The 24,156-nt window shown below is 25.9% G+C and overlaps 1 protein-coding gene across 1 annotated transcript in view; it reads right to left on the minus strand.

The window, feature by feature from the left end:
• The window catches only part of LOC105359478 (uncharacterized), a 77,057-nt gene extending 59,706 nt beyond the window's left edge, over positions 1 to 17,351 (minus strand). The window contains exon 1 of the mRNA XM_011496092.1: positions 17,270 to 17,351. Coding sequence (XP_011494394.1) covers positions 17,270 to 17,351 — 82 coding nt within the window. The remainder of the gene's footprint in view (positions 1 to 17,269) is intronic.
• Between the last annotated feature and the right edge of the window lie 6,805 nt (positions 17,352 to 24,156).

Below are 24,156 nucleotides of genomic sequence, written 5' to 3' on the forward strand. Positions count from 1 at the left end.
CTCTCTCTCTCTCTCTCTCTCTCTCTCTCCCTCTATCTCACTCTATCTATCTATCGATATATCTATAAATTATTTATTTTTAATAGGCACAATTTGTAATTGAAAGAAAAATGGAATTAGTTTCCGAGTGAGTTTGTAATTAAAAAAAAAAATGTTTACATCTATCATATTCAATGACATTGAGTTTTAATGATTTCAAATATATTATCATTCTGTAGATAGTATGTAAGATATATTAATACAATTAAACTAAAGATAAAGTTTTCAGATGAAGTAAAATAGAATGTAGGAAGAGGTTGTATTACTTAATATTTTTGTATTACTTATTATACACATCATTTCTTAGATAATATTCAGTTGAAATTTTTTCAGAAGCTTCAAAGTGGAAAAATAGTGGCAAACGCATTTCGCAGTAAGATATAATTTGTATTAATAAAATTATAAATTTAATACTTGGAGTTTTAGATTATTTGATATTGAAAAATTCGTTCCTACAAGTTAATAATATAAAATTTAAAAATTCGAATTAAATTTATAAATTCAAACCGGATTATGTCAGTAGTTATAATGATTTTTATTTTCTATCAATAATCAATTTCTAATTTTCTTTTGGCAAATTTAAAAATTTAGCATATAACTCCTTATATTCTGAGGAATATCGATTAAATTTTTAGTTCCTTTTCTTTCTCTAATAAGTTCAAAATTTATAATTGAGTTTCTAATTACAAGTCCATACCAACATATTTATTAATTTTTTTAAAAATGATGATGTGTTAATTAAAGATTAATTAATGCATTATATATTATCTAAAAACTATCTAATATTAACTTATAATTGATTTTTTAAATTTACTGTATATTCAATGAGAAAGGATGACATGTAATGATGTATAAAATGAATTTAAATAGTAAATTAGCTGTAAGAGTATACAATCCATATGTCTATGTGAACATAGTAAATGTAGGTTAAATTATAGGGTTTTCTAAGTATCGATTAATTTCTGTGATTCAGACAGATATTGAGTACGTTATTGAAATGATTTCAATAATAATTTTCAATAATAGAAGAATAGAAGGTATTATATGCATATTAGAGGTTTAAGTGGCATATATCTTGGACAGAGTAATAGAAATTTGTATTTATTTTATAATGGATGCGACTATTAATGATATTAGTTACTAATATTAATTCTACTTTCCATTCAATTGTAGTCAATGTGTATTATGGAATACTTTTTATTAAAAAATATAATTTTTTCGATTTTGGTTATATAACGTATTGCATTAGATTAAAAAATTTTCTCAAATATTGTAACATTTCTAAGAATCGTATTTGTAATTTAATAATAAAATTGAAAATATTATGGATTAATTTTCAATATAATAGGTAAATTTTAATAAATTGGTTGCTAACTAAATAATTCCAAGAATTGGAAATAGTAAAATGATATAGTAAGCTTTATTATTAAGAATTTTTTTTTTAATTTAAAAGGGAAAGGAAACTGAAATTAATATTATGTAATATTTCATTTAGGATATTGTAATAAATAATATCTTATACTTTGTACTTACAATTCATATGTTATTCCTTATTTTATTGAATACCTCTTGTTTTCAGTGTTTCTACTTTATTCACAAATTTGTATTTCTTATAAAATTATGTTTACATTTTATTTCCCTTACTAAATAGGATTTTATTTTAAAGCTTTATAATAAAATACGTAATATTTGTTAATTTTTATTATTTTTGTTTTATATTATGTACTTGTTTATTCGATTAGGATATTGAAATTTCTAAGAAAATAGTTGCCATTAAATATAATATAAATGAAAATAATAATAATCTAAAAAAAATATTTTAGAAAAAAAAATATAAAATCCTTATAATTTCAATAAAGAATGATTAAGTATTTTAAATAATTGCTTTAGATTACAATCATAAATTTTATAATACTTATTAAAAATATTTGCTTCAATTTTGACTTAATTATTAATTTATGACCATTTATACAAGATATATTTATAAAAGATAAAAATTAAATTTTATAAAAAATATTTTATTATATTTAACAATATAATATGCATGATAAGTATTTTAATAAAAAACTATTTATAAAACTCTAGTTACTTTATGGGAGATGATTCAAAATTTTAATTGAATAAGGATATAATAATACAGTAACAATACAAAAAGTTTGTTTTTCGTCGAATATATTTTTTCATAATATATTTTTATACAATATAAAATCAAATCATTAATTTGTATTTGTATATACATATATTATCTTAAAAATTTTCTTAAAATATTAAACTAAGACATTTAAGACTAAGAAATACAAATAAATATTGAATCATTGTTTAAATAATATCTAGTAAATAAGGTTGATTAGATCACTGACAAATATTATTCAAATAATTTTTTTGTGGTAGAATTTGATTTTCATATTTACATCGTAAATATGTTGAGGGCAGAAAATAATATGAAACTATTCTACCATATTCTTTTTATTTCATTAAATTCTCTGTCTGCCATTAATTTTTTTCTTTTACTTATTCCTTCCTCAGCTTTAAAAGTCTTATGTAACTTCCGTTTGAGTACATTTCTACGTATGTGCGATACAATCTTTCCTACTCCTTCGTGCCAGTCTATATTTTTCTTTGTTTCTACAACAACTGGAAGGTGATATGAATTACATATAAGAGTAGTTCAATAATTTTTCACTAATCCACACATATATTCTTCTTTCTTAAAAGCTCCGATTTTTATAAATGAAATTATTAATTTGTCGATTACTTCTAGAGGCAACATTTTTTCTTATATAAAAAATTCAAGGTTTTTCTATCTTATTAAACATTTTATATTAAGATTTTTAAGTAATAGATATAAAATTATAATAGTATGCTTTTTTTATAATTCATTAGTTAATATTAATCGCAATTGAATATTACATATGATAATAAGGAAATTACTATCTTTTAATTTTGAAGCCGTATTTTATCAAATTTAGTACAATATTCGGCAAAAACTTTTATCATATACTAAAAATTATTAGTAAATTCTTTGTTTTTAAGATGCAAAATTTTTATATATTACATTCTTACTGTAATTTATCTTATCCTTTACATATACATGTTATCATTGTTGTACTGACATTAATCCTCTATTATATGAATTATAGTTGTTTTATTAATAAGATTGTGATAATGAAAAAAAAGAATAGTAATAAAGAAATTACATATATCGTGTACATTGATAGAATTGATAAAAATATAAGGAATACAGATAGATGAAGAATTTCCCAGATGAAAAATTGTCTACTTCTATCATGTCTAAATAAAGAATTAAATATCCCTTTCGTTACTTATCATTAAATGATGACTTCGACACTTTTTTAAACAGGAAATAATAGACAAGTAAACTAGATCGGAGTGGAAGTTGTGTTTGACACTGTAATATTAGACAATTATCTCTGTATTTTATATATCAATTTAAATTTACTTTGATATAATGAAAAAATCTGTGTCAAATGAAATTCAAATTCAGAGGAAATGTAAACGAACAGAGATTATTCCTATATTAATTTAGCTTAATATCGCTAAGAAATTAAAGTTGCTATATATTCAAAAGTATAACAAATATATAATATCTTTTGTACAAATGGCTGTTGTAATAATGACATTTATATTTATTATTGTTTAGTCTTTGAAGTGCTGTAAAAAATAATCATAGTATTTTAGATATTCAGTTAAATAATTTTAATTGAATATTTTTCCTGTTCCAGGATCTGCCTATATATATATATATATATATATATATACAAATACACCTTCACTTATGTACGTTAAGTACCTCAAAGTACTACTTTGTTTATACATACGAAGTACTTTTCTGTCAACTGCGGTAAGCATTGTGCTGTATATTTTTTTCAATTTTAAATAAGATTCTTGTATTATATGGTCATATCACATGAATAGATAAGAAAAATTTTGAAAGTACTAGCATGAGAAATTCATAAATAATACATTCGATTAATTATTTGAGTATTCAAGAATTCCATTTAGATGATGAGTTAAAATATTATGCAGATAGCCATTGATGTGGTTCATACTATCGCGATGCAATTATGTTTAAGTTATTTTACTGAGATAATATTTGTGACAATGTCTAAAAAAAATATATTTAATCAGAAAAAAGTACAAAGAGAAATAGGAAGAATTGTATTGCTGATGCGGCAATAGAGTTTAACCATTATTTATGTAGCCATTCAATTAATAATATTTTAAATATAATATTAAGAGAGGAAATTAATTTGCAAAAGTGATGCGATAGTAATGATAATATTCGTGAAACATAGGAAATTCATTTGGTGAAAAGATACGATTTAAGTTAGATTAGATTCAGTGTCTTTATCTAAGGAAATCACAGATGGATCATAAGATCAACTACTTAAAACAGTAAAATACACTTCACTTTTTCGCTAATATTCTAAGCTATTTGTAATTATCATAAAATTTATGTCCATAGAAAAATAACTATAAATCATATCAATCTTAATTGATGCATAAAATTGAAATTGTATAAAACTGAAATTAATTATTGTAGAAAATTTGAAACAAGGATGATAATTGGAGAGAAAGAAGCAATTTTCAAACAATCGATAGTCAATTAGGTTATATGTGAATTTGAGTTTCATTTTAAATTTGGATTTGTTTTATAATTATTCAATTCCAATTACACAAAAAATTTAATTCAATTTTCTGAAAAATTGTCACGTTAAATTATAACAAATGTGAATCTTATTAGAAAATGAAAGAAATACATTTAATAAATATATATAGTCACAAAGAAAATAAAACAATTATATTATAAAATAATTTATCTTTTAGAATATGCGAAAAAAATTTAATTATTAATATTTTTTTATTAAGAAAGTTCTAATACTCATTTTACACATAATTTTTTGTACTTATTAAAAGCGAATTTCCAGAATTCTAATAACTGTAACAGAATAAGGGCAATCTGCGAAAAAGCTTCTAAAAATATAAAATTTTATGAATTTATCGATTGAATTTCGTGTTCTGATACATTTTTTTTTATTATATTGTATATAAATTTTTTTGATTCTTTAGAAAATTAAAACTTCTTTCCAGTAATGCCTTGATAATTTGTTTTTTATTATTTTTAAGAAAATCGAACTACAGTGTAAGATCATCGCCCCTTGTTCTCAAATAGTATTGAAGTAGTTAAAGTTATTATTTTTTTATAAAATTAAATTTTACTTGTAATTAAAGGGAGAAAATGTAATGGCTTTATCACTGAATTGTTATTCTAATTTTAATAATGGCCTTCTATGAAATATTTTTGTCTATCATCTAAAGTTCAATATAAATCTGCAATTATAATTTTTGAACATTCCGAAATTGTGTGCAAGTATTGTTGGCCTATAAATCTTAATAAATTACTACGTAAAACTGACATTTATAAAAACCATTTTGGAAGTAGTAATAGAAATACGAATAAAAAATCTTGTTCGGGCTATAAGAGATGATTTTTTTGTCAAGATACAAATTCAAATTTAAGATTCTCTTGCTCTTTTCTTTGTTTATATCTCTCTTAAACGGATATTTTTCATCTTTTTGACTATCTCGTACAGCATTATCGCGTTATTTAACATACGAAGATCATGCAAATTATGCTAAAACAATTTTTAATTAACACGATTGGTTCGTTGTCTATATTTACCATCCCCCTTCGCGTTTGTCTACTGCTTATTCCCTAAATTTATTCCCATTTTGCAAAATAATGTCATTATTTTATGTCTTAATTATGTGCATACATATATGTATATAATAGTTTTATGTAATAATAATTATATATATATATATATATATATATATATATATATATACAATTTATATCATTTTTTTATGTTTTTTTTTTGTTTTAATCATTATTCTTCTTGAAATTTTATCGACTCTATTAGGGGAATATTTTTATAATAAGCAATTTCTTTATGTATTATTTTATTTTTATTAAAGATAAATAAATTATACAAGAAATTATATACTACTTATTATATATTTAAATAATATTTATTTGTAACATATTTTAAACGATATAATTGGATTGAATACATTTAGAAAAGCATATTCTTTGTATGAAAATGAAATTATTGAAAAAATAATTTTGCATATATTAAGATTTATCTGTATAAATATTTATCTGCAAATTAATTAATAAAAATAATTTTACATTTCCATTCATTTTGTATACATGTGAAATTATTAATCTATCAAAACTGTCTTACGTAAGCAAGCAGTATACGAAGATATTTTTGAAATTTTTCGTTAACTTCCATTGGATTGAAGTCATTTCAAAATCATTTCGCTTCTTCCGAATGTCTTTCGAAATTTAATTTACGCCGACATGCCGCACGAAAATAATTTGACTCTTATATCGCCATTGCGTTTATCTCTCATACACCTTCGTTTCACGCATTTTAACTCTATGCCATAACGTTCGCTGGCACTGACTACAATGGCATTTGTATGCGTCTGCCTTTCACACATATAACGCGATATTTGCGCCGCGATGTTGTTTACACAAGTGGATATTGCTGCCCGCTGACAGAGACCAAGTGGAACACTGACTGACCCGAAGTTGCGGAAACAATTTCGTTTCAGCGGAAGCTGCGCTATGGTCTTATACTCACATCCATCGATCCCACGGCTCTTTCGCATATTCCACTTTCTACTTTATTTTATTTTTATGGCTTAAGAACAGTAGGAGAAAAGCACAGCCACACTGGCAACTTAAAAGCATTGGCCATGCATGATCCTGGATAACGAATAGTCCACGATGATTCGCCCTTGGGCAAGAAATACATGGCTTAAAGAAAAAATTTTTATTTGAGACTGTTAATGCTTGTTTCACAATCCTTTGTATTAACGAAAATAAATAACTTTTTTTTATCTTTTTTATTTTATTTTTTTTTTTTGTGTTAATTTAACTATTGCCGGGGCTTATCATGAAGAGCCCAAACAGTTTTCCTATACATTAACTATACTAATCATTGGACAATTCCAAATTTAGAATTAAAATTTGAATTAGCTCTTCCATTTATTATTCGTAAACAAAATAGATTAAATTTAGTTGCTTTAAAAAAAATTCTAAATATAGATTACGATGCTAATAATAATTTTCTTTATTTTCACTCGGAATAAATTATCGACATTTTTATTATTACCTTATTACATTTAAACTAAGAAAAGTAAAATAAATGTTATCAACACTTTTCGAAATAAATATTCTCTAATCTTTACAATTTATCATCTTATTTTCATAATATAATAGCCCAATAACTTTAAATTATTTAAATGTATGCTTATCTAAAAATATGAGTAACATGCATTAAATAAATTTATTTTTGACTTTTCATTTTGTAATATTAACGATGTAACTAACAATGTTCCATGTGTTGTACACATAGATATATATTTAAATATTATCATATTCAAGAAGAAAAAAATTAATACAATTAATTCTATTCATTACATTGCAATACACTATTATTACAATATGTTACAATTTAAGTATTTTACATTTCAAAACTTTATATAATTCATATTAATTTTTTATATTAGTTTTTTGAGTCAAGAAATGTTATTTAAATTATTTGCACCATACCAATGAACAAGGAAGGATTTAATTTTCCTAAAAATCAGCGACTGTAACAAAATCTCTAATAACATAAATGTAAAGGAATCCCAACAGAAATTGTAGTTGTATGATTTTTATTAAAACTATATGAGGAAGAACATCATTCGTTACTCTGAGACTGGGAGCAGCGAAACGAAGTAGATACGGAAAAGCTGACTCAAACTCGAACTTCACATCTTTGTCGAAAGAATTCTTTAGACTTACGGAAATTGTACTTGCAGACGTATACTATTACCTTAAGGCCAACTTTGTAAAAGTACATTAATACGGAATACTAATACTAAATGGTGAGATATATTCTATAATTATTTTAAACTTTATAATAAAATATATAATTGCATTATGAAATTTTAAATACGCTAGAGGACTTAAATTTCTAATTCGACGTATAAATCATAATACATGGTAAAGCTAGATAGAGTGACCTTAAATCATGCAAAACGCTACTTCAATTATAAATATTAATATATATTTAAGTTATAATTACTAGAGACTAAATGTGTATTTTAGTTAAAGTCCGTACAATGTCGCGTTTAATCAAATAAATCCTAGTATAACATTAGATATATAGATTAAAGGAAAAAGATGATTACGATAATTAAAGATTAAATCTTTTACGCTCTATTATATTTAAAAGGAGGAATTAAATATTTAAATTAAGTTGTTTCCTGAATTTTCAATAGGAATAAACGATTATAGTACTTGTTAAATGTTGCGTGTTAATGTTTATTATATATATATATATATAATATATATAATATAATAATATTAAAAGTTAAAGACGACAACAAGATTTTACACATTGGTGTTGTATTGTAAGTAAAATGATTAAAGTATTAAATAAGTAATTTTTCATGCGAAAGAAAATGAACATTTTTACAAGACAGAAAATAAAGCAACAAAACCTAAAGAATAAATTCTGATTATGGTATATTGTATATTATACGTTCGAAATATAAAAAAATTATAGGATTTATTTAAAAAATTTATTTTATAATTATGCATGTATATGTATTTATAATTATATTTGTTGTTATTATAAAAAGTATAAAAAAATATTGTAATTACAAAAATATACCAAATTTATAATTGTACAAAAATTATACATGTACATTCACGCACAAGCGCGCACACACACACACACACACACACACACACAGATGTAAGGCATAAACAATTTTATTTAATATTTAAATATTGTTAACAATTTTTTGTTGGATTTTTCAATATTAATAGATATTTCTAGTTTTATGCTTCATGTTAAAGAAGTAAGCCATGAGCTTTTTCCATTCAGTGATTTTATGTTCAATTCAGTTGATAATAGTCGAAATCGTTTTATATACGGAAATTACATATGTATAATAAATGAAGTTGTATGCATAACTTGAGAAAATATTTTTCTTTCTTTTTCTCTTTTAATGAAATGTATATATTATCGGAATAAAGCAATTATCATTACATTGGATAGAAAAACACTGAAGCGTGAACAATGTTATTGAAAGAATAATTCTTTCAAAGTATTTTATTTAAAATTCAATTTAACAACAAGATAAAATATATTTTAATATGAAACAAGGGCTGGTGAATTTTATTTTATTACTTTCAACTTCAATAAAATCGCATTTAATAAAAAATATTACGGTTCACTTGTTGAGAAGTAAATGATCTTTCAATATCTAAGGGATAATAAAATTTATTTTAACGATTTCGTTTCTTTTATTTCACTTTATAACTTCATCTCGAAATCAAAAGTCTCCCTGCTGCTTTCTTCCCTATCCAGTATATGTGAAAAATAATAGCCAAGGTTCAAGTAATAAATAAACATTCACCTGATGTCGCCGCCAATATGATGGACAGTATGGCGAATGTGCCCAGAGCCAAACTCGCCGGACTCATCTCCACTCGTTATAAGCTCTCGTATATCTTTCGGGCCTCGAGAAGTGACGCAGCCGAGTTTCAGCTCCAAATTTGCCGCTCTCGTATTATGGCGTCCGTGAAGCTTAGCCCTCGGGTGTCTTCTCCATTGCCCCGTTGATGCTCATCCTATAACAGAAATATGTTCACGTCATTCCCTTCGATGTCATTGAGTTGCCATAGGTGTATTTTATCTATCGACATTATTTTAACGATGAACTCGATATTAAAGAAAGAGACCCAAGGGATATATGGACTTTATCCTTGTGTTATACGTGAATCGTACAAAATTTAAAAAGAATTTTCCGTTTGCGTCGCAAGCGTAAAGTTGAGAAATACTCTGTGAAGTAGACGAGACAGAACATCGTAAGTAATGAAAGTTATATATATATATATTTTTTTTTTATTTCCAACTTTTAACAGAATTTCTCTCTCTCTCTCTCTCTCTCTCTCTCTTTCTATATATATATATATATATATATATATATATATATATGCATTTAAAAATAAAACTTTACTGACATTATCTAAAATAATAGTATCTTAGTACATCGATTTACGTTGATATACTTGCAGTTCTAATTAAATATTATATATCTATAAATTCTAATTCTAATATTACGTTTACTTACAAAGAATGTAAGTCTTGAAAAATTGATTAGAAATTTTTATTTCTAAAATTAAAATTTTGGTAAAAATACTTTATGACGACAAATTGTAGGCACTATTGTTTGTCAAATATAATTATTTTCAGAGTTTCAATGGTATTGTATCTTAACAACGACTATATAATAATTCTATATAATAACTATATAATAACTATAATAATTCTAAGACGAAAGAATTATAAATAAATTAGTTATACCTGAATAATATTATAATTAATAATATAGTGATATTGTATTTGAAAAGACGATAAATTATGGATTTGATATTTTTTATTGATTAAAAAATTATTAAAATGATGAAAAATCTTGATAAATTTATAATTGCTAAAATACATTCAATAATAATAATTTCGTGTCAATATAATAAAATTAATTTTTACACTCCAACATACCAATAAGTTATATATATATATATATAGGGATGTGTATGTGTATGTGTGTGTGTATGTGTGTGTGTGTGTGTATGTGTGTGTGCGCGCGCGCGTGTGATATTATAAAAATTAGAAAAATATTTTTTAATGTGAAGATGTATTTTCACGTTCGTATCGGTTTAAAATAAAACATGCAAATATATAGAGTGCTTTTTTAAAAGCATGATTCACTGAGCTTTATTTAAATATACGTAAAAAAATATGAGCTGATAGTTGAGGTGGAATGGCGAATGAGGGATTCTTTTATACTATAATGTGTAAATAAAAGCTCGATTCATTTCTTTTAAATACAAATTTGAAGCTATTTTCTATTTAAAGCTCATACATTTGAGCGATATTTTCTAAAATGCATATATTATTCCATATAAGTTTCTTAATACAACTGTAAGTATTCATGTTGTGAGATGAAAATCAGTTAGTTTCATTAATACTGAATAAAGATTTGAAAAGAATAAATTAATAACTAGAATTAATCACTATTATGTTCACTTTCTCTTATATACCATTGAAAATAACTTAAATATAATATTAATGCATATACATTATTCTTAACTTTTGATAGGTCTTTATAAAATAAGATTATTGTTTAAAAAAACTTGTACCTTCTCACAGTTACGATATTCTGCAAATTTTCATCTATTATGAAACGCTGATCCGTTGACAAAATTTTATATAATAATATTAAAAAAAAAAAATTTATTCAGAACATAGCATAAAGACTATGCGAAATTGAACAATTATATAAAGTCATTAGAAAATAATTGTAATCTTTATTGCAATTAATATGAAGACTTTATAGAAGGCGCGTAAAATGCTATCGTAGCGTGATAAATAAATATTGATATTGAAACATAATCGAATAATAATAATACTTGCTTAAGAACATTGTCAATGAAACGGCATTGTGCAGGACCTCTGCTTTCAATGTAAACAGACAATTCGCCCATAATAATAAAATTGTCCGATTCGATTTACGGAATCATCGCGTAGTCGGCTACCTGCAGATTTCAGTCACCAATAAAATCTCCATCTATTGTCGCTGTCCACTAGAACGTGTTGGGATTCGCAAACAAGCAGCCCATATACTCGCAACACCCCTTGACCTTAAAAACCTTTTCGACTCGAAGATCGTAAATGCGAGATGGCGTACATTCGTAAAGAAAAAGATGAGTAGGGGCATCGGTAACGCAAGTCTTGCGTGGAAGACTTGAAAGAATGAAAAGTGGATTGTAAGAAAAGAAGTGGAAGTGTGTGTATATAAATATATTACACCGGTGGAAGAGAATATTTCTTTTCGAAATTATTCTTTTTTTTTTTCCTTTTTTTTGTTTTGTTTTTGTTTTGTTGATAACGTTAAATTTACGCTCGTTGCGAGTATTATAAATTAAACTTTAATGATTAAGATATAAAGTAGAAATAATATATTTGCGATGAACGAGAAGATGGAGAGTTTCAAGCATTTGGAATATCCGATGAGATTCGGCTAAAAAGTAAGACGCTCCTAACTAGTATTCAATACGTTTTTCTTTCTTTTCTTACTCGGAGACAGACGTGCCTTTATTTAACCTATCAACAGTTCTCAATACCCCATTCGAGTGTCGGGCCGATCAATGTTCTTTCTTTCTTTGCTGTTGACCGAACTCGATTCGAGCCCCTCGTTTGGAGTTCATTCCCCCGCAGCATTTCATGCTGACACTGTTTCTATTTGACGATGAAGTTTGGTTTGGCTATTACACTCCGGATATGGCTTCGATCGTGCATCGCCATCATACATGAAGATATTTTTGTAAATTACTGGACAAACACGAACAATATCGTAGTTATCTAATACTGCTTATTGAATTTCTTAATAATGGCTTCTTTATTGTAAGTAAAAGATTAGACGTGACAGCTCTTGTTTTAAATAAAGCATGTAGGAGCTTTTTCTCCGGTAAATAATTGTAATTGATTGGTAAGGTGCTAACGCGCTAAATTAGCTTATCACGAGATTTTATTATTTGTTTTTCTTATTTACAATTAAATAGTTGCGTATGTCGACTTATCTAATCGAGGTATTCAAATTTCAAGAATAAAGATGCGAGCTTTTACACGTTCATTCATATAATAGAATAATAATTATATATAAGTTTGTAGAATTATTATACTTTAAATTACTAATGAATTTTTTTATGATATATCTAAAAGACTGTTGGCAGTTAGGAATTTCAACTAAAAATTTAAGGCATTTAAGAATATTTGATATAAAAGATATTAAGAATTAAAGAAGAAACCTGTAATAGTACCGCATTAATTTCTATAAATTTAATTCATTGTTATAGAACTGGGAATTATAGTTGTATGTTGAAATTTCGTGTCCCAGTGGAATTCGCATTGGTAAGTGCATGTTTAGTCTCTATATATGTGCGAAAGTATATCCGTAAGTTATTGGCTTGTAGCTGTGTTTCAGCGTCAACACTTTTTCTCAATATATCGCTCTTGTTTTAAAAACTTATGACTATATTAAGATGAATTTTCATATACACGCACACACGCACACGCGCAAATATAAACTGATATACACATGTTATATATATATATATATATATATATATAATATTTATTGCGATAATAATATAATAAAGTATATAATAGAAATACTATAACATAATACTATATACAATAATACTATACAAATAATATAATAAATATTGCGATTCGATAGCAAATAATAGTTAAGGGCATAAAAAGATTACTGTTTATTATCAAGGATTACAAATGGCCAGGCCAACACCAATCGAAGTCAACGAAGCTCTTCAGTTGTAATTCAAGTTTCCTCTAGTCAATGTTCTTCATCAAAAGCTAATGAAATAATACATCCCTGAAGACTCTGGGGATTGTCCTTTTCTTTTTATAATCTAGAATTTTCAAGATATTACTTTTTCTTTATGAGAGCAAAATATGTATACATTATTATATGTAAATAGTACAAAAATGTGGAATTATTGAATGTTAACAATACTCATATCAATAATAAGTATAATTGATTATTAATCAGATTATTAATATCAGGTTTAATTAATCATGTTATTAATCAGATCATAATAATGTCGTAAATAGATATATTTAAATTTCATAAATAAATATAATAAATGTAGGAATAAAACAATAAAATAAAATAGTAAAAGTTTGTTCCCTAACACAAAGTTATAAAGAAACATTAAATAGTTGAAAATCTAAATTATTTCGTTGATAACCCTATATATCAACGCTCAAAATTATAATCTCGTAATAGTTAGCGATTGACAATTTATTTGGTAATAGCCGTCAACTTCATAGATTTTGAACTTTTATGCTTATTTATTATATATATTTTAAACTCGAACGATCTGTCAAAATAATATAAATATTTAGACTTAATTAAATATTAATTTTTACATATCGTCTATTTACATGCTAATGTCGTGGTTAACAAATTTTGTTTTTTTTCAAAGAATATTCTATTACTATACAAATGCAATAGAAATTCGAAATGTTAATGTTATTAATATATCAACATTTTTTATGTTCCAATTGCTTCTCATAAAGTCTGAAGGTTCGAAAGTTAGGAAAATTATAAACAATATAGATTTCACTTCGTTTCGTTATCGTAAGTTAATTTTATAATAGTACAAATAAGCTTATAATTAAAAGATAAAAGTAAGTCGAAATTAGAAACGTAGGAAAAGAGTAAAAGTCCTTTAAATGAAATCTTAGCTTCTGCTCTCGTAATGACGTTATAAGTTTCCTCAATTTGAAAATCTCCACAAACGAAAAAAGTATGTATACATCAGATTTACAGACCCACACATATGCGCGCGTGCCAACACATCACGCACCCACGCACAAATGCATACACACACATACAGAGAGAGAGAGAGAGAGAGAGAGAGAGAGAGAGAGAGACGCAGGCAAAAGTATAGGCATACACACGCGTACACACTCGCGCATATACACGCCTGCATACAACTCCAGATATTATTGTAGAGGCATAATTTATATTTTATTTCTGTACCGGATAGGTCATTCTCGTAACTGACAATTTTTCCAGCACTAAACTTTCTCGTCTAGTCGATCTATATATGTATTTAAAGGATAAGAAAAAAGAGAAAATGTTGAAAAAACCAAAAACAGACAATACAAAAGAAAGGAAGAATATCACCTGGTAACAGACCTGAGTGGGGAGAGGGGGCAGAGGAAACGAGGGAAAAAAAGCATGGAACGAGGAAAACAAGGGCAATAAAAGGGTGGAAAAGTTATCATTTTGACGCACCAGGGAGCAGACGGGGCGATTTATCACCATGAAATGTTGCCCGCCGCTTACAGGACTGCCATACCCTCCCGTTCGCCACTGTGCACAGCTTCGATGGTCCTTCCCATGTTATAAGCAGCAGTTGGATATATAACTCGCGATACTTCCTGCACTTCCCCGGGACCGGGAACTGATGTTTATTTACTAATGAACGTTTGAGGAATGGCGCACGAAAAGCTGCAGCGAAGGAATACCACGTGACTAAGGTGGACGAACTTTCTAGCATTGCCCAAGATAAAAATCTAAAATTTTGCACGATATGATGGAACTTCGTGGAAAAATGGAATGCGATACGAATGATTAGTGATGTTTGTGATCGCTAATTTATTATTAGAATTTGGTATGTGAATAAGCGTAAATTTAATAAGCCAATAAATACCGATGACCGCGCGAGGTTAATCTATTAAATATGTCGTTGCCAAAGAGATATTTTATAAATGATTAAATCTTTAATTGAATTATGGATTGCGTGTCTCGTTTTAAGATCTGCAATGGAAAAGAAGTGCTAAAATTTAAAATAATTTTGTTAACTTCCATCGATATATAATTCATAAATTAACCATAATAAAAAATAGCTTAATAGTATATTGGTATTGCATTTCCAATTAATTGGCATAAGCACATATCTGATGAACCTTCTTTTCAGGCTAAAGTGAATATTTTGAATATGAAAGGAAACGTGTGAGAATATTTTCATAATGAACAATTAAGAGCATCTCAATGCTATGGACAGTAGGATTAAAAATAGGATAAAAAAAAAATACTGGAAATTTGTTTTAATAAATGAAACGTATTGATTAAAAAAAGATTAAATAATATTATTACCAATGATCAATAATTAATTGAAAATTATTTAATTAATTATGCTAACAAAATTATAAAATTTTTACTGAATTGTTTTAATAGTTTAACAATGTTATTATACTTTACTTATTATCTTCACAATATTAGACACAAAGTTTTTTTTTAAAACTGCATTAAAACTGTTGTGCTAAATCATGAAAGAAACAGAATTCTTATATTTTATATTTTGCTTGCAATTATTTGTGACAAAATTGCCTTATCGCACTGTTAATAATTGATTATTATTTTTACACAGTTTCTCTTGAAATTAGAATATACATTTTTAGATACGTGTATAAATAGTATCAAGAAGATAATAAATTCTGTATTAAATTTTAATCAGTTTTACCAAATGAATTCAATTAAATTGAAAATAAAAGTATTGTGCAGGGATAGGCTAATGAATTTGATAAGAAACTATATAATAAATTTAAGTAGTAATATTTTTATATAGTATCTGTAATAATGTAACAACTTTTTATAATAAATTGGATCATATGCTTCGACACAATGATACTAGATTCTGAATATCCGAATATGATAATAGATAATTTAATTGAGAAAACATAAATAAATAAACATAAATATCGATAGATTACACGTTCTTTACTATGGATTAGACGAACTTTTAACGAAAAGTGTATATAATTTCAAAATTATATCATGAGAATTTGATTAATACTTTGAACTATGTAAATATATACAGGATAAATGGATAATAAATCTCTTAAAACTTTAATAATGAAAATTGTTCACAAACTTTTTCCCAAAACTACTATTACTCGGTAAACTGAATTATAGATATTCATAGATTTAAATTGCTCTGTTTATTTACTGTATCTAGAATTTTTATATCACTTTTCAAATTTATTTAATGCACGGACTATTCAATGAACTGTATACATAACTATGTATACATATATAACTATGTATATATATATATATATATATATATATGTATATATATATATATATATATATATATATTGCAATGAAAATTTTTTCTTTAATATTATTGAACCACAATGGTGATTCAAAATTTTAATTTTACCTTTTATTCTATGCACTATCTTATATTTGTACACATATATATTATATATTAATCATAATGTCATATTTAACTTACGACTAAAAATTAATAAAAAATAATTTTTATAATTAATTTTCTTGTTAATTTCGATATTAAAGTGTGAATATTGTTAAATAAAAATTGACAGTGTACAGTGTTGCTTATGCAGTTATGTATTCGCAGTAGCATATAAAATTATTTATAAATCATAATTATAAAAGCTATTCAGCCAATTATTAAATTGAGATAGCCAAGCCGTTACATCCCGCATAAACGCGACATCTTTTATCGACGTACCTTGCAATGGTAGCGCCAACGGCTTCACCAGGTCGCAATCTTTGATCCGAAGCTCTTTCAAGATTCGCCTAACGCAACCCATTGCCACTGTTAATGCTGATGCAAGTACCGAGAGATAGAGAGAGATAGGTAGAAACTGCTCTTTCAAATGAACATTCCCACGACCGTAATCTTTCGTAATAAGCAAAGTTATGGCAAGTATCACCAATAGTCATGATCTACATATAAAATAGTCCGCTGATATGTTCTCTGGAATTACGAATACTGTGGGAGGATAAATGTTAATATATTAATGTTTAATATTAATGTTAATACAATAAATGTTAATATAATATATTAATTAATAAATATAATAAAATAAATAAATAAATAAATAATAAACCTCGTAATAAACGAACGTAATAAATGAAAACGTAATAAATTAATAAAAAGGTTATATGATTAAAAAGTATTTATGCAATTCTATTTAAAAAAATAATATATATATATATCGTCTATAATATCTATCGTATAATAATAAATGAATTGGCGTCAATGAATTATTGCTTTCTTTACTGCCGCTAAATTATTATTTATTATTATATATAATCTTTTGAATTGGTCGTAATTTTTGTTCTTTATTATCTTGCTGAAAGAAATTTTGACTTTACCTGCATTGAATCTTGATATCTGATATTAAACATTCCGTTTTCAGTTTCCTTTAAAGCTCTTCTCAGTCTATTTTATGAAATTCTATTATAATATTCTTTATATGCATGTATATCTTAAATAAACTTGGCATAAAATAAAGAAGATTATGAAATTGTTGACGTGTATTATTAAAGTATTGATGATATTTTCACGTCAATAATAATAACAACTAACTTTATCTAGGGCTAATCATACTCTATAGGCTTAATTTATTAGTAGACTATAGAACTTATTTGACTACGGCTTATAATACGAATAATACCAAAGCATTTTTTTCTTTTCTTCCAAGTTGCTTATTTATTGTATTTATAAAGCATAGAATTAGCAAATATCTATATTACATAATAGATGTGTTTTATCAAATTAATCATTATCATCACGCCAATCATCACTACTTCGAACTATTCTACTAACGAAAAATGTAGTTGCTGTTTTTATTTGCACTCCAAATGAACGTACATTCTATATATCGGAAGCATCAAATTTATCGATTAATTTCTAATATAATTTAATATTCTTATGCAACACGTTGACGCCTCTGCTACTATTCTTAATCCGAATGTTTTATAAAGTTTTTGCCGTAACGGCACCCGCTGATTACCTTCTGTGAATTAATGCAGAAATCGATCCTGAGGCTCGCGCAACTCTACATTAACGAATTATCGTTTGTCGTACTGTTGGATTTTGAAAGGTTTAAAAGCTTTTAAGGTATAGTCTTTTGAGAAATACCGTATGTGTATATGCTGCATTTTAAAGTACAATGTATGTAATAAATTATTTTTGAGCAGCTGAAAGCTTTTGCATTCTTAAAGTTCTTTTAATAATTTTTAATTTAACTTTAATAAAAGAAAAAAGAAAGAAAATGAAACTTCATTTAACAATTTTTTGCCTCACTTATTTATTAACCCATACATTTATTAATTATAGCAGAATTTATTAATTTATAATGATAGTTAATTTTTTGTTGAATTAATTTTATTATAATTTCATTTTTTTTTTTTTTTTTTTTTTTTTTTTTTTTTTTATAATTTTTTGTTACGTAGTCAATTAAATATTCCTTATATAATAAAATTCCTTTCAATCGTTATTTTACAATAATTTTGCAATAATATTTAATATTGTTATCAAACAATATATGTGCTTTAATGTAATATATTGTACATTCGTTCAATAATTGAAATTTTGTTATTCACTTTTATTACAATAATTTGAACTTGATATAGATAGTTTTGTATTCTATCTGCGCAGTCATTCGATAAATAATAATTGAAAAATATAGGCGAAATAAATGGAAATACTTGATTTAAAAAAATTAATACATTTATTTGAAAAAAAAAACTATTTAAAATAGTAACAATGAATTGATATAATTAATTGACAATGAGACAAATAAAATTTATCAATTTGATTGCAATATTGTCAAATACATTAAATAATTAGCAATCAATAATATAATGAACAATTTTATTAACGATATGAATTCTTTTATAAATAAATAATTTTGATAACCTCTCGATTTTTAATAATATATTACATTTATTCTAAATAATTAATATCATAGAAGCGATTATTAAAAAAAAAAAAAAAAAAAATTTCAATTTATGTCACGTTCATACTGAACAAATAAATATATTTTCGGCGACAAATGTATATCAATAAGGAGAAAAAACTTGAGAAAACTCTGTTACTTTTAGTCCATTCATACTGACCGAACTGTAACTTGCAACGCGACTCTTGTTATCTCTCTTATTCTTATTTAGATAGGCTTTATTATTTCTATTCTTTTGTTTTGCTTCATTCTTTCGACAAAATCTTCACTACAGGCAGTTGTAGAAGAATAAAAAGTATTAGTATATAATAGAACTTTCAGTCGTCATTTTTTATTATTGAAGAGAAACGTTATTTAAAATTTCTATGATACTATATTATAATAGAGAAAATTGTAGTTTGAATTGTAGTGAGGTGAAATTTGTTTAAAATTTTTCAGTACTTAAAATAGAACGTTTTTAGAACAGATTCTTCTACGTGCTCCAGTTAATCAGTTTTATTCTGTCTTTACATGGTTCACGTATTTAACGAATCGCCAAGTCGCAACAAGCATTATGAAAATTGATGATATATTTTTTATATATAATATAAAATTGACATTTAAATTTGTATTCGCAAATAAATAGACTGCTGAAAGTTTCCTTTTGGTAACGAATTTCTATTATATTAAATATTTTCTGAAACATAAAAAATAACATACACTAAACTATTTTCGGCCAATTTGCCTTTTCAAATGATCTTATATTATATTACAATCCAGCTTAATTTCCGCATCTCTAATAATAAATAGTATATAATTAATGGAAAAACACAGATTGTTCGCTAAAAGTATCTATCCACTTTCCAAATGTATTCTCGAAATGAACAAATTCTAAATAAAGAGCGAGAATAATACCTAACTAGTTGGGTTACTTTATTATAAACCAATGGAATAGTTCAATTGATGTAACATGGGAGACTAACTACTTAATTTTTAAATCACTGATCGCATTTATTAGATATTAGAAAATAATTTATTTATGTAATTAAACATTCTAATTTTTTTAAATTCTTCTAGTAAAATTATCGTTTGATTGTTTAGTTGTAATTGAATGTAATTTAATAGAAGTACTTGAATTATTTCATAATTAATGTGCATAGGAAACATATATATATATTTCATTATACATTACAATCTTGATTTTTATGCAATATTATATTCATATTCGTGAAAAATTTCAAAACAATATAGAATTTATAATACCTTAGGAAAATCATTGCTTTCAATTATATTCATTTCTAGAATTAAACAACTTTCAATTATTAATATATTATTATGCAATTGATGAAAATATGTCTTTTATTTTACACTGAGTCTTTCACTATAAATAATTATTGTACGATATGATACAAAATTCTGGAACATTTGCTATATAAATAAAATATATATCCTAAAACGTGTTTACATCAATTCTATTCAATATAAATTATATGTTAAATTAACATAATCATTATTATACGAATGTTTTTATTGATTCATTATTACACTTTAAAAAAAAAAAAAAAAACGGTTTCAAAAAAAAATTTTTTTTCTAATTCATTTAGTTTTTCAACTCAATTTCTATATCATTGGTTATGGCAAAGGTATAAGTATCGATTTAAATTATTTTTTTATAATTCCTCATGACATTAATATTTATAAATAATTTCACACTTTATTATTATTTTACAAGCAAGTATATCTTCGCAATTGTTTAAAAAAAAAATGTCTTTTAATTTATGTATAATTAATTCATCCGTAAAATAAATTAAAGAGTGTTTCGAAAAAAATTTTTTCCAAAATCCATAATTTTTAGAACATTATATCTATATATAAATAATATTTTTAAGAAAGAGTACGTAAAATTTACGTTGATTAAATTCTCAAATAAATAATATTAGTGCAAGTATGAAATTATTAGATAACGTGTAAAACTATAAAAACATTGTTTATGAACGAATAATTTTTAACAATATATGTAGTAAATATTCTTCTTCGATATATTAATTCATAAATTCATAAAAATTCAAATTGCATTGATTCACACGAGTATATAATATGAATTTTTCTTCTAAATCGAATGCCGGGGGCAAGCTACTTCGAATTTGAAGTTTATCAAAGTAACGTTGAATTCTACATTAAATATCGCGCTCGAGTAGTACCTTTTCCGAACTATCGACTTGATTATTACAATATTGCAACATCGAGTTTCGGTTATTCGTAATGATATTTTAATGTACGCGTAGGTAACTATTGCGCAACAAAGAAGACGAATAAGACGAGGGAGAAACAAATCCCGCTTTATCCTTCGCGCATCGATGCAGGTGTCCTTCTCACTTATGCTACTCACGACTCGCCTGTTTATGAATCTGTCTTGCCCTCGTCCTGAGTTAGTTTTACGCCTCTTTATTCGTTTTCTCGCGGTCTCCAGTGGCCGTTTATAAATTCATCCCTCGTTGCCTACAAAATTTTACTGTCTCTTGGCAAACCCAGTAATTCGCGCATCACTCTGGAAACAATGAGATCCGAGCGACTGTTGACTGGCATCAAGAATTTCATGTATAATTGGATAATCCATCGTCGTATTTATTTACGATTTATTCACGCATTTGAGGTCCTTCAACATTGTTGTTAGGCCGTTGGACTGAATGCATATAATTGTTGAAACGATCGTTGATTGTGTGCCTTCGTAAATTGAGGTAGAGTAAAGAATGTTGATATTCCGATTGAGATATTAGTTAGAATATTAAGTTTCCGCGAAAATTGATGATACATATAACGCTTATAAACGACATTTTTATGAGTGGTAGAAAATTTCATTAAGACATTGTACCTTTTTAAGTTTTAAAATGTTAGAAATACGTAAATTGAGTGGGAAATTGAAAAAATTTTAATCATTGTAACTATGTGAATGGAAATATGTAAGCGCTCTAGTTAATTGAAAAAATGTTAATAAAAGTTAAAAAAAAGTGATCGCTCGTAAGTCTGTGCCGTATGGCTGTACGTGACAAATTATTCACTTGTATAAGAACTCCGTGTAGTCCTTGCAAAAATAACTGTAATACGAGCGGGATAAGCATGGTTGCTTTTTGGTTGGAATAGACCAGCTACGCGAGCAACGAAGGCAAAACTCAATTTTCCTTCCCTTTTCCCTGGCAACGCGACTTTGGTAAACGAGGTTACATTCTATCCCTTCCTTTCTCAAGCTCTTTGTCTCTATTTCTCACTCACTCTCTTCTTCTGGAATGGATATGCGCACGCAGTTTGCATTTGTGCGATCTTCTGTCAGCCTCTCCTATTTCCTCTCTCCTAACCCCCCGCTCCACTCACTCTCACGCTCTCTCGCTCTCTCGATCTCTCTCTCTCTCTCTCTCTCTCTCTCTCACTCTCTCGCTCTTAACGCTTTTACAGTAGCGCAAGAACAGCAGCTTTCCAAAATGCAAGTGCAGTTATAATTCCACAAGTAAACTAAGACTATTTGTGAGAAGAGAGTAAATGCTTTGAGTGAAACATTGTAATAAAGTGGCACGATAAATTTTCAAAATAAAACACAATTGAAATTATCAATGTTTTTCTATTAGACGTATAATTGAAAAAAATTTTTTTTTCTTATTTCAATGCATGAAATAAATATTCTATGCCAATACTTCACTATTCACTAATCCAACTATTATAATTAGTTCGCTTTAATAAAATAGAGGATGTCAATTCAATTTCAAATTCAATTTCAATATCAATAAAAAATTGAAAAACACAATTCTAAGTAGACAGATAAAATTAATAAACTTCTATTGAAATAAAAATTATATATTCATTTATTTCTGTTCTGTAAATAAAATTATCACTATTCATCATAGAACACGCGCGAACGATGAGTAAATAATTATCAATCAATTACTAGAGTTTAGTGAAAATTACTTATGATAAATTTACGATTTAAATTACTAATACGAATCCTTAAATAAAACAATTTAATAATAAAAATATCATTAATACTAAAGTAATCTTTGAGGCTGTGATAAAATATTGCAAACTACATTGTTAAAACATGAATAAATCGATTTATTAAATTATAAAAACTTGTAACGTGACTTGAGCTTCCATATCTATATGATCATTACAACCTGAAAAGAGATTTTATATTAAACTTTATTCCTGTTATTGTCATAATTTCCTCACTATATGCATATATATATATATATGTGTGTGTGTGTGTGTGTGCGCGTGTGCGCGTGTGTGCGTGTGTGCAATGACTTAAGCCATGACAATTTACACACAGTGAAAGATGAGAAAATTTCAACGTTAAACTTTACCAAAGAACATATGCTGCTGAACTGCATGTCTGTGTGTTCATAACAGGCACATAGAGCCTCACACGCTCAAATACTATGTTTTTTCGCACTTTATATTTGTCTTTCTTTATTAAAAAAAAAATAATAATAATAATAATAATAAATTAAAAAAAACAGAAGGAAAAAAAACTAAATAACCAAATTCTGTATGAATTCGAAAAATAAACTTATATTGGTAATACAATTTTGTAAATATTTTTCATAATCATATTAATTTGTTTCAACGTTTAAATAGAGAATTAATATATAAATATAAGAAGTTGTAAAATAACTCTATG

Source organism: Ceratosolen solmsi, unplaced genomic scaffold, assembly GCF_000503995.2.
Source record: "Ceratosolen solmsi marchali unplaced genomic scaffold, CerSol_1.0 scaffold11, whole genome shotgun sequence".
In the NCBI taxonomy this organism is placed as follows: Eukaryota; Metazoa; Arthropoda; class Insecta; order Hymenoptera; family Agaonidae; genus Ceratosolen; species Ceratosolen solmsi.